This window comes from Sylvia atricapilla, chromosome 5 (assembly GCF_009819655.1).
Source record: "Sylvia atricapilla isolate bSylAtr1 chromosome 5, bSylAtr1.pri, whole genome shotgun sequence".
Taxonomy (NCBI): Eukaryota; Metazoa; Chordata; class Aves; order Passeriformes; family Sylviidae; genus Sylvia; species Sylvia atricapilla.
Genome location: NC_089144.1, coordinates 70,483,197 through 70,497,739, shown reverse-complemented (window position 1 = coordinate 70,497,739; position 14,543 = coordinate 70,483,197). Strand labels below are relative to the sequence as shown.

The 14,543-nt window shown below is 39.7% G+C and overlaps 1 protein-coding gene across 3 annotated transcripts in view; it reads left to right on the top strand.

The window, feature by feature from the left end:
* Positions 1 to 14,543, top strand: part of MRTFA (myocardin related transcription factor A) — an 84,878-nt gene that overhangs the window by 41,928 nt on the left and 28,407 nt on the right. For all 3 annotated transcript variants that reach the window (XM_066320097.1, XM_066320096.1, XM_066320095.1), the window contains exon 2: positions 11,483 to 11,548. In XM_066320097.1, coding sequence (XP_066176194.1) covers positions 11,542 to 11,548 — 7 coding nt within the window. In that variant the 5' untranslated portion in view covers positions 11,483 to 11,541. The remainder of the gene's footprint in view (positions 1 to 11,482; positions 11,549 to 14,543) is intronic.

Sequence of the window (14,543 nt, the reverse complement as noted above, 5' to 3'; positions counted from 1 at the left end):
CATCTGCAGAATTTGTCTGCCACTCTGAAGTCAGTGGTCATGCAGGCCATTCTGGACTGCTGGTTTTTTTTGTTTGTTTGTTGTTTGTTTTTTTTTGTTTGTTGTTTTTTGTTTTTTTTTTTTCTGATTGATCTGTTGCATAGAATTATATTATTTAAATAATTTATACCTATGATAGCACATTAAGCCTCATAGCTTGAATTGTTCAGTGTTTTGGATCTTCCCTCTTGGCAAAAACCACAACAGTCAGTTCTGGAGATGTGTAGTCCAAAAGTTTTTTTGAAAGAAAGTAAATATCCATCAAGAAAGGAGGTAAAGAAATATAGATAGATGTTGTATCATCAGTGAAAAGATTCTGAGGGACTTTGATGTGCTTTTTATGTGTAATGCAAATTCTGGGGATCAGCTTCCACCCTGGACTCCTGTGGAGGAACGGATTTCTAATGTAGAATGATATGATGGCCACAGCTGAATCTTGCAACTTTTACAACTAGCAACAGAATTCTAATAAAATTTGTACTTAAACAGTAAAAAAGGTGTCAGACTGTTGGAGTACAGAGGCCAGGATCTTTATTTGAACCTCAGATGCCATGACTGTGGTGTGTGTTCTTTGCAGTCTTTGAGAAAAAGCAAAGATGTTTTTAATTATCATGAGTTAAAGAAATAATGGTAATTCCTTGTAGTGTCCACCTGAAATTCCTGCTAAGAGAGAATGCTGGGACTTGGGTAGAAGCTGGTTAAAGGAATGCTAACTAGATAGGGAATGCTCTGAGTCTTCTCTTTGCATGTAACATGCACCTTGGACAAAACCGCTTTTGTTTCATGCCTCACGAAATCACTGTCAGCACAATAAACCAGCTGAAGCTGGGAGATGCTCAAGCTAGCTAATTTAAAATTATAAGGACCAGATTTTTGAGTTCCCTGTATAACTAGTTAATTGTTTCTTCTGAAGAACTGCTGGTTTTGTATTAAAATTTGCATACTTTTAAGTAATTTTTTTCTACCACTTGTGGAAAAACACATTTGCTCTCATTTGCATTAGGTTTCAGTAAACCAAAGATCTTTAGGTGGTTAAAAATCCAAAATGGTCTTGGAAATACAGAACTATTCCATGTTTTAGTGGAAAACCCCCAAATATAGCTCATATGTCGAGGTGTCCCAGCTGTTGCCACGTAAATTCTGTGGTGTCTGGACCATTAGAAGATTCCTGTGAAGGGAACTTTTAACCTCTGTCTGTAGAAGGTGTCCTGTGGGAGAAGGAGGGCTGAATCACTGGGCCAAAACCAGTCTCTCAGAAACGTTTGAGGAAGTTTGTGACCTTGATTTATGAGGCTCTTTGTACACTGGAGCACTCTGCTGTAGTACAAATTGAAGTATGGGAGGCAAATTATGACGGAAAAGTATTTGACCATATCTCTCTTGCTGCAAGGGGCATGGAAAGATTTGCTATCAATTTTAGTGTTGTAAATGTATTTAATCAATCATGTGTTTTATGGATACGTCTGGGCACTGTCTCAGTGCTTGATTTTCTTTCTGCTTGTAAGAAACCACATCCCTTGAACTCTAGAGTTTTAAATACAATGAAAAATTGATCAGATTCTGACATACCGCAAAACATTTGGTTTTTTTATTCTGTATAGTTTTTTGGAAAAAATATATAAACAACTCCTGTGAATGATCTCTATTGAAAATAAAATGGTTGGAGCTCTTTTTTCTTAGAGATACCCCCTATCATTCCAAGAAAAAAAACACAAAAGAAAAGGGTTTGAACTTGTGTTTCCCTTGTGTAGCTCACCTTTTGTACTGTTACCTTAGCAGACAGCTGTAGCTCTAATTGTCAGGATATATCTACTCATTCCTTGATTTTTCTTCATTTGTCCCCATCTGCCATGTCATATTAAATTATCTGGGTGGATTTCTTTCCCGGGCTTTTCTTTGCAAGCTGGTGAAGGGCAATGTTAGTTCCTCCTTGTTCATAGTTTCATGGAAAAATACAAATCACTATAGACTGTGACTCAAGTTTACACAGGGAGCTGGGAAATTCTCTCTGTTTTTCCCTACTCAAGATGTTTCTTCCAGCTATAAATAGTAACAACGGGTGTATAGATGGCATCACCAAGTAGTGATTACAGTTAATATTTACTGTATTTTGATACCAGGGTCAATTTTAGGTAGACCTTTCCACCTAGGTATTTTGTTACAGGTCATCTTGTTGGATCATGCATTGTAGCCAGATTCCATGGACATGGATATGTGCCTAGTTACTCACATGCTTAGTTTTCACCTAGCCAGTGCACTGAGACAAAATGATTTTATAAAAATCAGTACCCTGCAGAGAAAGCAAACCAACTTTTCCTGCAGATAAGCTTGTTGTGCATTTTTACATGTTGCATATCTTACTAAATATACCATCAAATAAGTATCTTACTAAATATACCATATTTATATGTACTTCAGGGGAATTTCTTAAATGAAATTTATTTTAACAGTGACAGCAAGTGCTGAGATGGATTATAGGTGTACCAAGATTTTATGGTTAAGAGTGGGCTTCTATGTGTTCAATAGAAACACTTACATACTAATAGTAACAAACATATCTAATTTTAAATTTCTAGTATCAAAGAAGACAAAACTAGCATTGCATTTAAAAGTAGCAGTGAATAATGGTATTAACTAATACCATTACTAATTAACTAATAGTAATAGCAATGGTATTAACTCCCCCATAATCTTAAATGTTTAATGGAAGTGGCAGGAGTTAAGTCATGAAGAAAGAAGGTAAAGGTAGGTAAGGACTGTAAAATGCACAGCAACTACTAGTCTTAATTTTAAATAAAAATGCAAAGACTGCAAAACTCAGCATAACTTTCATGGTAATAATCAAGTTTCCATTTATTTGGTATTTGGAATATACATGAGTAGCTCCTGTGAAACATTCAATTGTGTGCAATATCCGGACCAAATCTCAGAAGTAATGAAGTAAATTTCTAAGGCTGAACTGGTTCTTCCTCTAGGATCTCCACATTTTACCACCAAAGCCAATGCTAACTTGGGCCTTGAAAAACTTCTAACAGGAGTAGCTGTTCTGTCCTGTCTGGATCTTAGATCATATGATGTCTTGGTAGTTGGATGGTGCTACTAGTTTTTTTGTTTTATAGTGCTGTGTCCTAACAGACCTAAGATTGCTGTAAGTTCTGGTTTTATCTTCTAAATGCAGTTTTTAATTGACATTAATGTGATTTCTACGTTTATCAAATTTGATATTAAGCCTCCAAAATGGCCTGCTGAGGTAGCTTGTTCTTCTGTGCTCTGTGTGAGCCAGCTACCTTGTAGTAATACAAGAATGAAAACTCTTCCTTTTACTTTAGACTGTGTGCTTCTGATTTCATACTCTTTGGGGACCACTTTCCTCTGCAGGTTGGGATTTTTGATTCTGCTAAATTAGCTGCGTCGAAGAATCTGTTTGTTTGTCTCCACTAGGAAAGCTACTTAATGCCTCATAACATTGACTCATTAAAAGATAATACAGTATTCTAATTCAGTATTCCATCATCCTTTGAAAATACTTTTTTAATTTTTCCTATTTAATATTTCTCTTCCACTGGCATCTTCCCCACAATAAAGGACTGTTGCCCTGAACTTGGTTTATTTTGTTTGTAGCCAAAATCAGTCTTCTGGAATTTGCTCATGTTGACAGTTAACAGGCACGTGTAAGCTGCATGCCATGTCAGTGATTTTATGTGACCCAAGAATATTTTGAACTGTAGAAGCTTTGAAGAGTGTGATTTTATCAAGAAACAAGCCCTTCTTGTTCTGAGAGTGATAGTCAGTTAATTTTCTCTTTTCCTTGTCTTTTTGTGTTCTTAATTGACCAGTCGTTCTTTTTTTTTTTTTTTTTTTTTTTTTTTTTTCTTCTGTACTTTTCAACTGCTTTTTAAGGCTGCTGGGCATTTGAGAGCCTGAAGGCTTTTAGAAGTGCTGGATGGGGAAAAAACCCCAACTCCAGTGTGATATGACTCCCATTGCATCCTTGGATTATTGCTGGCACATCCACTGGGAAATATTTTGGAAGTTGTTGCTTTGGAGGTGAAGAAACGGTTCTGTTTTTTAAGAATCACTTGATAGAGGGTTTAGGTCTACATCAGGCGGAATCATACTCCTTTTCTCATCTGAACAAATTTTAATGCTTTCATAAGCTTCCTGAGAGGATAGGAAATAAGAGGTGGTCATGAAATAAAGTTTGAAGTCCTCTGTACACTAACTGCCTGTGACGCAGTGTTCCCCGGACTGGTCCAAGACACTTTTGCATCTCAGCACGTTGCAGCAGGACGTGCTGATTTCTGCACTTCTGTGAAGAAATCCACTTTCATCACTCTCAGACCCTGCAGTGTGGAACTGCTCCTCATGCCAGTTTGGTTTCCTGTTCAGGATCTGCTCACAGACCTTGTCTGTGCATGTAGGGACAGTGGTCCCAGTCGTCCTTTCTCACAGAGGGAAGACCGCAGCGTGAATATAAATAAGTGACTTTTGCCTCTAGTGTGAAAGGTGGTTCTAGCAGTTGAAGAGACCAAACCAATTTTTCTTTCTACTCTTTACCCTCCCAAACTCCGTTTTCTCCATAGCATGGTTGCTAAGGAAGAGTGGAAGAAGCTGCCTGCATTTTAATAGCAGCTGTTGTTGCTGCAGTAGAGACAAGAGATAGTGGAATGTGAGAGAGTCTCGAACAGTAAAGAAATAAACTTCTACTTAACTCTTCCTTTGCACAGGCTTGCTTCAAGCTGTTCTTTAAAATGCATTGAGATGAACAGAACTGTATGGCTGCTGCTCCCAACAACAGTGCATGCTTGCAAATCGTGAGGATCAACAGTGTGTCTGCTGCTTCTCCTTCGCCCCACAGAGGGACGTGAATTTTTGGCATCCCCTTCCCAGGGTAGCAAACTGTCATATAATCCCCACAGTTTGGGTGTCATTTACAGTCTGCTTCACTTAAATGCTTCTCTGTTGACTGCACAGTCTGCTTAAATGCAAAGCCAGCATGTATTCCCCATCAGTAGTGGGGAATAAAATGGATTTAGTGGATTAAAATGCTGTTAGGCTCAGAAAATTACCTTTAAAAAAGGTGCAAAAAGTTTGCTTTTCTTTGTTGTTAACCCCCATTCTTGCACATTCTGTGTGGTGTGGGCTATGCTGTCAATAGCACCAGAAAAGTGAAGTACTAAACCAGAAAAACGAAGCCACCTCAGTAATTTGAGATACTGAAAATTAATTTTGACTGTTGTATTCTCACTCACTGATCACAAACTATCACAGCTGTTTTTTTCTTACAGCTTCTTGTGGACCCTACGTGTAATTTGGTTCACTAACAGCCCTTGGCTGCTTCTGTACAGAAAGGTGTTGCAACTGGAGTTTTACAGATGCTGCCCTTGCTGCTGAATCTAATCTGGCTTCTTGTTGAAGCATGAAAAATCTAATGCAAGTCAGCATTTGTTTTGTAAGCTGGCACAGCTGAAAAATGCTCAGAGACCATTTTTTGGTGTGAGGGAAAGGTTTTCTTACCACATCTCCAAGGGTCTGAATTCAGTAGGATATAGCTTCCACAGAAAACAACAGCTAGTGTGCTGCATATTCAAAAACTGAATTTGGCATCTGCTTCTGGTCAAATGTGACAATTAAATCAAAAAGTAGGAAAAAACAATTTCTCTTCTTAGTGTAATTAGAAAGGCTGCTGGCCGAGTGGTAAGTGGAAAGGTGGCTTCATCCTCCAAAAGCAGTGGTTACATGGCACTGTGATATTTGAAGAAGAGGCCCTAGTTCTGCACAAACAGCTGTGCCAGTTTTGTTCAGCAAATAGCCTATGTCATTAAAGTTGTCTTTCATTGTTGCATATTAAGTTACTTGCATATGGTGTTCTACACGTTGGACTGAAAAATTGGAAAGTATGTATAGGCTGCAAATGGTGGCCTAGAGCCACATCTCCTTAGTCCATAGCCTTTGACCCTCACAAAGCAAACCTGGTCAGACCTGCTCAGTGCTAGGCCAGTGAAAATTCTCCTGAAATTCCTTAGGCCAGTGAAAATTCTCCTAAAATTTCCTTAGGAATTTTTATTTATTCCTTAGGAATAAGTAAAAAATTTATTCCTTTTGAAATAAATTTCAAAATTTATTTCCTGAAATTTCTTCCTGAAATTCTACCTACAGAAAGGTAGAGGTGTTGAACTAACTGGCAAGTGCTTTCAAAATGGGCTCTCCAGAGGTGCTGAACAATGTACAAATAAATGAGCATTAAATTGCTTTTTACTGCCTTTACTTATGCTTGCACTTTCCTCAACTTAGATAATGAAGTTTGGCTAATTTCGCTTGTTCTTCAGCAGTTTTGCTTCCTAATCACATGGGGTTTTTTTAATGGGTTGCAAATTGAATAATTCTTGAATTCTATCAGGCAGACTGCTTTCACTGAATTTACAGAATTGATAAATCATGTCTGTGAGCATACAGCCTTTGCTGTTAATTTGCAATTCATGTCTTGCACTCTCTCATTTTGCATGGGTATCCCAGCCTGAATTCCAGGGAGTTCTGCCTCCCTCAGTCCCTCTATATGGTTTCACTGGGCTCTAGCAGCCTTCTTTCCTTCCTGATCTGCGCTGCTGCTCCTGCTGTCCCAGTTGTAATCCACCATATGGCTGTGCTTGATCGTGACCTTGGTTGGGTAACTTTAAGTATTGCTTGGGATTGCTTAGCAGGAAAGGTTTTGCAGACATGTGAGCACAGCCTCCCTTTGGCAGTAAGTCTGTGTTCAATGTAACATGCACAAGGTCTCCCCACAACCTGCAGTTCACAGCCATGTGCTTCTTCCTGCTAGTTTTTGAAAAACAGGAAATGCAGAGTATTTCATTATTGACACAGCCCTGTCCTTGTATGTGAGACAGTCTTTGAAGAGATTTTAATTTTATTTTTCTCCGTGGCAATACTGAGATACAGAATGTGCAGTCTGGTTTCTGCAGCAGTTGAATGCTGAATGCAGTGTGGTTTAGAAATAGAAGGGCAGGCACGCTGCTGTGGATTTAGGTGATGAGCTGCAAAAAACAACTTAGCTCATCATAGATATTTGTTCTTGCTTCTGCTTACTACTAATGCACCCCTGAACAACCACCAGAGTTGTAGCTGTCCTGAAAGTGCCCCTATGGGTGCAGACTCTGTATATTAATTATATACTGTTAAATCTGAGCTGCCACCAGCTGTCACAATATGCCTGCGGTCCTGGAATACGCCGGTGGGTTCTCTGTTGAGAAAGTTTTATGCTAAGATGAACACAAAATAATCATGACATGCTGTGTTTTATTAATAGGGTAACCCTGTTGGTAGTAGTTGGTAGTATCGCAATATTATTTGTCATTTAATACATCTCCCACCACCACAGTTCTCTACTCCTCTTAAACTGCTGGCAGTGGTCCCCTATCCTAGCTCCCAGATTTCTCTGGAATGTTTTACTAATTCTTGGAACAGTCCATTAGTGATATAAAAACATTGTTCAAAATTTAATTGGGAACATTTCATACTTGTGAAATAAGTAAATAATGCCCAGCTTTGAGAGGGAAAATCTGACAAGCATACAAATCCCCAGAAATATTGCATATAGTAGAAGGGCACCAGTTTAGAACTTTTCTAGCCAGCAGTTATACACTCCTCTTTATATGACCTGACTTATTCTTAATTTGAAAATTAATTTACAGCTTAAGTACAGGGATAAAGGAGACAGAAGATTATCCATTAGTGACTGAAAGACTTACATTTCGGTCTGTCTTAGAGTAGCTTTCAATTTCTCTGGTCATTCTAGACCTTGGACTGAGCTCCATGTACAACAGCCTTGGATTGGTGCTTGTGCCATCTGTTAATCTATATATAGGATTCACACACTTGCACATGTAAACAGGTGATCTCCTAAATATATGAAATGGCATTGGGAACTCCAAGTACTTAGTTAAGCCAAAATGTATTTAGAAGTGAACTGAAATAATCCTTTTTGCCCTCCTCCCTGACACATAAATAAGCTGTATTGGGGAAAAAAAAGCACTTTATGGCTGATTATAACTTGTGCTTAATATGTATGTATATACATTCATAAATCCCAGGAATTACTTAGTGCTTATAAAAAGGATCCTGAAAATGACTTTTTTTCTGTTTCCCAGTTTTGTTCCCTTGACAGTTGCTAGTTTCTTGCTATGAAGGCATAAATAAAACATGCTATGAAGGCATATATGCACCTTTTAAAAATAAAAGGTGCATATAATGGGTAGAGAAAACTGGTAACTCATAAAGAAATAAGATATATGTAGAAAATTCATAAGGGAGGCTGCAGGCAGGAGGGGAATTTTAAGTCGTTTGATGAAGTCTCTAGCAGTCTGACTGAGAGTAATTTTTAATAAATCTATGAACAGCAGGGAGACTTCAGAAGAGTGAAGGACCAGTAACATTTTGCATCACTGCTGACAGAGGGTGAGTGAGTAAAGAGTGGCTCATCTGCGGTCAGCTCCAGGAAAAAACTACGGAAAATTTGATCAAGAATTTAGGTGGTGTAAGAATAGCCATATAATCCTGCTGATCAACTTTTCAGTTTGTGAAAACAGGTCTGCTCGAATATGGTTCTGTAATTTGGATAAATGAAATTTGGTTGCTAGGGGTTTTTTCTCTGGGTGCAACAGACTTTTATAACATCGTTAACTTAGTAGCATGGTGGATTTTGGTTTTAAGAAGTGTATTTGAATTTAATGAAGTACTGCTTAATTGGATTAAAAACTGGTTGTAATCATAGAAAGCAGAAAAGTATTTCTGGTTGAGATCAGCCTGGTGCAGTGTGGAAACACGTGCAAGAGGTTGTAACAGTGTGGACAGAAGAAAAACTAGTGGAGGAATAAACTGTGACATTAAAAAATATATAGTTTAGATCGTTTAGGCAAACTGAGACAGTTGAGCAAAATGCACATTAATACAGGTGACAATACAGGTGTGCACCCAGGAGCAAAAAATGCCAGCCACACCTGTGTGGGGAATTTTTTTGCTGAAAATCGTTGGCTGGGAGGTGAAAGGGAAATAGTAGGAATGGTTAGAACTGTGAGGGAAGGTAGGTGGTTGTAGCAAGTAAGTGGCAGAAAGGGCTAACATATGTTTCTAGATGTGTAAATAGAAGACACAAGTAATAATAATAATAATAACAACAATAATAATATCTGCTGGGGAGAGGGACCTGATGCTATACCTCTGTGCCTTGCCTGTATACATTTAGTAAGATGTGCTGATTTAGGGCATGGATATGAGTCCCCAAATGATTCAGTAGGGGAAGTAAAGCCACGTAGTGAGCCATTTAATGGGCTGCTCCTAATGGGGCAGAAATCACTTCATGGCGATGTGCTGTGGAAGGATGAAGTCCAACTCCCACCTGCAGTGCTGGCGAATATCTGGGGTCCTGGTTGTTCCACTACAGCTCCTGGCTTTGTGGTCAGCCTCTTCAACTAATTCAAACACGTGCCTGTTTGGACTGGTCTCTGCCAGTCAGGGGAGCAGGAGAGGTGATGGGGGCAGTGAGAGATTTGATGCTGTCTCTCTCAGCAAGGTGTTAGATCAAGTGCTTGTATAGATTTGGGTTTTGATAACCTCAAAAGGAATCCAGCAAATGGGAAGCTCTGTGAGCAGCCTGCTGTGAGCTGTACTAGCCCTCACATTAGCACAGAAGTAGCAGTGCAATCTCATGCTAGGTGGGAGGAAGAGTCTGGAGCTACCACTTCTGTTTGCAGTTTCACAGCCAAATGAAGGGCCTGTTCCTTCCCCTCTGTGTTCCCTCCTCCTCTTTCTGGCTCTTGGCTGATCCCACACAGAATTATGATGGTGCTCTGTACATCCCCCCCCTCCCCTTTCACTTCCATGTACTCAAAGAAGTTTCCTGCCCAGGATACATATATTAAGAAATGACAGTTTGTCTTAAGAAACAGAAGAGAGGTAACTTGTTTGCACACTGTGTGCACAGAGGTATTTTCACTGGTAGGAGGTACTCCTCCCACTGCTTCAGAGAAAGGTACATCAAGAATCAATGGAAGTGGAAGCCAGAAAAATCCAAGAAGAAAATTAGATGTGATTTTAAGTGAGGGTGATCAGGTGGTGTGGAAACAACCAAAGAAAGGAAGAGATGTGAAGACCAGAACCCATATTGGAAGATGTATCTTAGTCAAATGCAAACTGCAGATAGGAGGTTGAAAGAAACAGGTAAAATGTGATGATGTCTGTAAGTAGACAAAGTGGCATCTTCTTACATTTTTTGATCTCTACTTTAGGCAGTGTACCATACAAATTTGGATATAATGTATGAAATTAATGTACTGGACAAACAAAGTATTTAAGAAAGGAGACATAAGGGTTATAATGAGATTGTATAGTTAGACTGTAGAGCAGTTTTACTCTGTAGTGGTACCACTACGTTTGTGTGGACTTTCATTATGTGAACTATACAAAAAGCATAAAAGGAATCGAAATTAAAACACGGGAGATGAGAAGCATTGCCATTCATTTTATAATATTTTATGTTGAGTATACTTAGGAGTTTGGGCTTGATTGCAAATGGGATTCAGTAATACTCAGGTTGTCCTGTTCTGAGGCATGTGTGTGACTACACATTCATGTTAATTTTTTCTTCCGTTTTGAAAGGTTGCTTTTCATATGGAAGGTGTCTGACTGTAAGAACAATCTAGAATGTTGCTTCAATTGTATAGTTTAAAGAGAAACTGCTGTTCTAATTTAAAGGTTGAAATTATGGCTATTCCAGGGATTTGCACTAGAGAAAACCAGCTAATTGCATTTCACATAGGTCATGAATATATTCTGTTATGCTAAAATAAATAGGAAAACTTCTAGTGATAAGGGGATTCCTTGTGTAGTGGAAGGACACCTCTAGATGTATCCATGGTATTTCACTTTCATGAGATGTTTCTGAAGGTGAATTTCTGAGCTGAGGAAGGAAATCAGCCTTGTAATTTAGAGTAATGTCCAACAATTTTGACATATCATTCAGTGCATAGTAATTAGAGTTTTCAGGAGTCATTAGCAGCTGGGATGTCACTCTGTGTTTATTGGAGGACTGTCAGCTGGTGTTTCTCTTTGTTTGTTTGTTAATATTAATGGTTTGGAAAGCAGTTGGGGCTCTAGAAAGAACTGAGAAACAGGCCTGGCTTTGTGGATTTTTATCACCCTGCCAAGACCCTGCGCAACTTCCTCCCCCCTGGCTGCAGCAGCCTACGGAAACCTGACTGCTGGGGGCCACTTCTGCAATTGCAGCAGGGCAGGGCAGCAGGGTGGGAACGGGGGGGGGGGTCTTCTTCTGCTCTTCGCCAGTGCCTCGGCATCCAGAGAAGACAACAAGATGCCTTTGAAAATGTCTCTTCAGTTGTTTCTTGCACTGATGGGTTTCCTTCTCTCCCTTCTCTCTGTGCTCGTGCAGTGCTGCAGTTGAAGCTCCAGCAGCGGCGCACACGGGAGGAGCTGGTGAGCCAAGGGATCATGCCGCGTAAGTACCGCTGCACTTTTTCGTCCTGGTGGTTTTATGCACGGTTTTTTGGTGGAGAATGGTTCCCCGGATGATTCGAGAGAGCAGGTTCTCTGCTTTTGCTTGGAAATCATCCTGTGTAAGAGCCCCACCCAGCCCGGTTCTTCGGAAGTGTTGGTGCCACCTCCGAGACTGAGGAACAGAGCAATGGCTGCAAGAGTAACTGTACTGAAAAACTCGGCTTTTGCTTTTCCTCTCAGTCTTCTGGAGAACATCCTATGTTAGAAGTGCCTTGTGTGCTTGACCGATGCTGGTAATCACTCTTCTAACAGGCTTCCTGCCCCTGCAGTTTCTGTTCTTACAGAGGTCTTACCCAGACCTCGGAGGCACTTTGTGTGTGTATTTTATATAAACTGGCCAAAACCAGGCGTTGTATACGAGATGTTAACCAACAAGGTTTATGTTTGTAGCTAGAAAACATCTAGAATGAGCCCTGTGGGCATCAGCCATTGCCCTTCTTGCAGGGAAAGACAAAATTTGTGCAGGCAGAGAACGTTTACTTTTTTGGGTAAACAGAGAGGATCTACTCTAAACCCAAGCTTTTGCTGTCAGATTAGTGTTTGAGAAGGTATTTTTCTGTTTTGCTCCCCTTCTTCCTGCAAAAATGCAAAAAAGGTGCCTGGCAAATAGTTTTGTCATGCTTTGGTACCTCTGAACTAGATGGCTTATAGGTAAAAATGCGAAGCAAGACCATACAGCAAATGTTTTATTTTTGAGGTCCTCTCAGTTTCACGCAACAACTCTAGTAAAATGCAGTATTTTCTTCTTTCAAAAGCTTCCCTTTTGCCCTGTTTCAGAAGCTTTACTTAAAGGTGGTGTAGTAATGAGGATTTTCTCATTTCTTCTGTTTCTGGGGTGCACACTGTAATATGACACAGTGCTGTGACTTACACTTTGCTGAGGGCTGAAGGTTAGACTTCATCTCTGTGTCTGAATGAAGAGAGCTGTCAGCAGCACTCAGCTGAAGTGGCTTGCTGTATGGCAGTACTGTTCTGTAAGAGGCTTCTGGGACCTCTGCTAAAACTGTGTTACCAAAACAAAAAGAAAAGATTGTTCTGTCTGGCTATATCATACCTGTTGTCTATTTTTTAATGTGAGAAGCTTGTATACGAGCTTCTACAGAATACACTTACTTGGTTTTGGATGAAAGACTAGTGTCCCAGTGACTGTGCCTTTTTACTAATGCTTCTCAGAAGAAAATGTTCCTGGCTTCTTTGTGGTGTCCTGCTTTAGGTGGATATTTATGCAAATACTGTATTAACTTATGTTCAGTACTGGCATTCTTCGAAGTGTGCCTGGACAAACTTGTGATTCCGGAGAGGGGTCTGTTTTGCAGGCCTTTTGAAAATGAAGGCTTTGCAAGTAATTCAAGTAAGGCATCCAGAATAATTTATGAGTCTTAAATTTATTTAAAACATAGCCTAAATTACTAGTCTTTGCAGATTTGTGCCCTTCATTTGTATCTCTTACATGTGAATTTTGTGATGGACCAAAAAAAACCACTTAGTGAAATATCATTGTGAAAACACTGGCAACACAATAGAAGGTCTTTTCTGCAATGGAGAAAACCCACTTTAACACATCTGTTCTAAACATGATTTGAAATGAGTTCTTTGCAGGTAGTGGTATCATTTACCCATATCTGCCAACTGGAAATAACCACACATAGGGAGATGTTTAAAATGTAATTTGCCTGGACCATTTTTGAAGAGGAGATCAGATGTGAGATAAATAGTGATATTTAAAGCAAAAGTCCTATTTTTAACCTGAGAAGTGCAGAGGATGACTAGGGACCATGTTCCTCCAGAAGCCATCTCAGCACCATGACAGTTTTACTTCTACTTTCAGGGGTTCCAAAACTGACTTTTTTTTTTTTTTTTTACTGCTGGGAATATGCAAGTATTGTATATTCTTTCTTCTCTCTGGCCTGTACCTCTTCTCTGTGAAAACATTGAGGTACTTAATCTGCTGTCATCTGCTGCTGAACGTGGCTGTGCTGGACTTGTGTGTCCCTCTCGAGTTTGTTAGCCAGGAGCCAAGCCCCACACAGTCCTTCATGATGATTCAATGGAAGTGTAAAAGTTGGAATCCAAGATGGTTTGGTGCTAAACTAAAAGAGCTGGAGTGCTCTTTCCATGTCAGATGCTGGATGGCTTCTTTTCTTTCCTTTATTTTCCATCTGGAGAGTCTTAACACTCTTGGGAGAGCTGTGATGGTTGCAGTTCTATCTGCATTACAGCTTGTATCAGGAATGTGTTTTTGAAGTGAAGCTCCTGATTGCACCTGCCTACTGTGCCTTGCTTTGCATCATAAAATTAAGTTTGAGAGCTGGATTAAATTGGAATGAAAGTGAAGTGGAAAATATTCTGCCTAGAGCTAATATGCATTCAGCCCATGGGACCAGACTAGAGCTTGTCTGGCACCACACCTCTAATTCACCTTCACATCCAGAGTGTGAATGTCACTTCCTCAGCATCAACTTTGTTTCTGTTTTGGTTTTACTGTGCTTTCCTACATGTTCCTTTAGATTAGCCTGTGATACAGATCAGTTCCTTTATATCTTGAGGCAAACAGCCATGGAAAAATCCCTGAGCCAAGTGTGGGAGAAGTGAAAGGTTTTGTTTTACATTACCAGCTATGTGGTGTGCAAACTCCCATTGGTAACTTTGATTCTCCTGACTGAATCTAAACCCCACATAATATTTATACTGCAAATTGGTGCCCTAAAAGAGAAATTTCATTGCAAGCTTCCATCTACATGAGGATTTTGGACACTTTAAATATGAGGAGTGGGAGATTACATGTTTGTGTCATCCTAAAGTGATAGTGAGAGTCATGCTCCTCCTGCTGTGCTTGTTCATAACAGAACTGGGAATTGCTTACTTTGTCCCATGTGGAATTTTGTTTATATGGTAGAGTGGAAAGGCAAATGTTTCAACATTTTTTTACCAAGTAC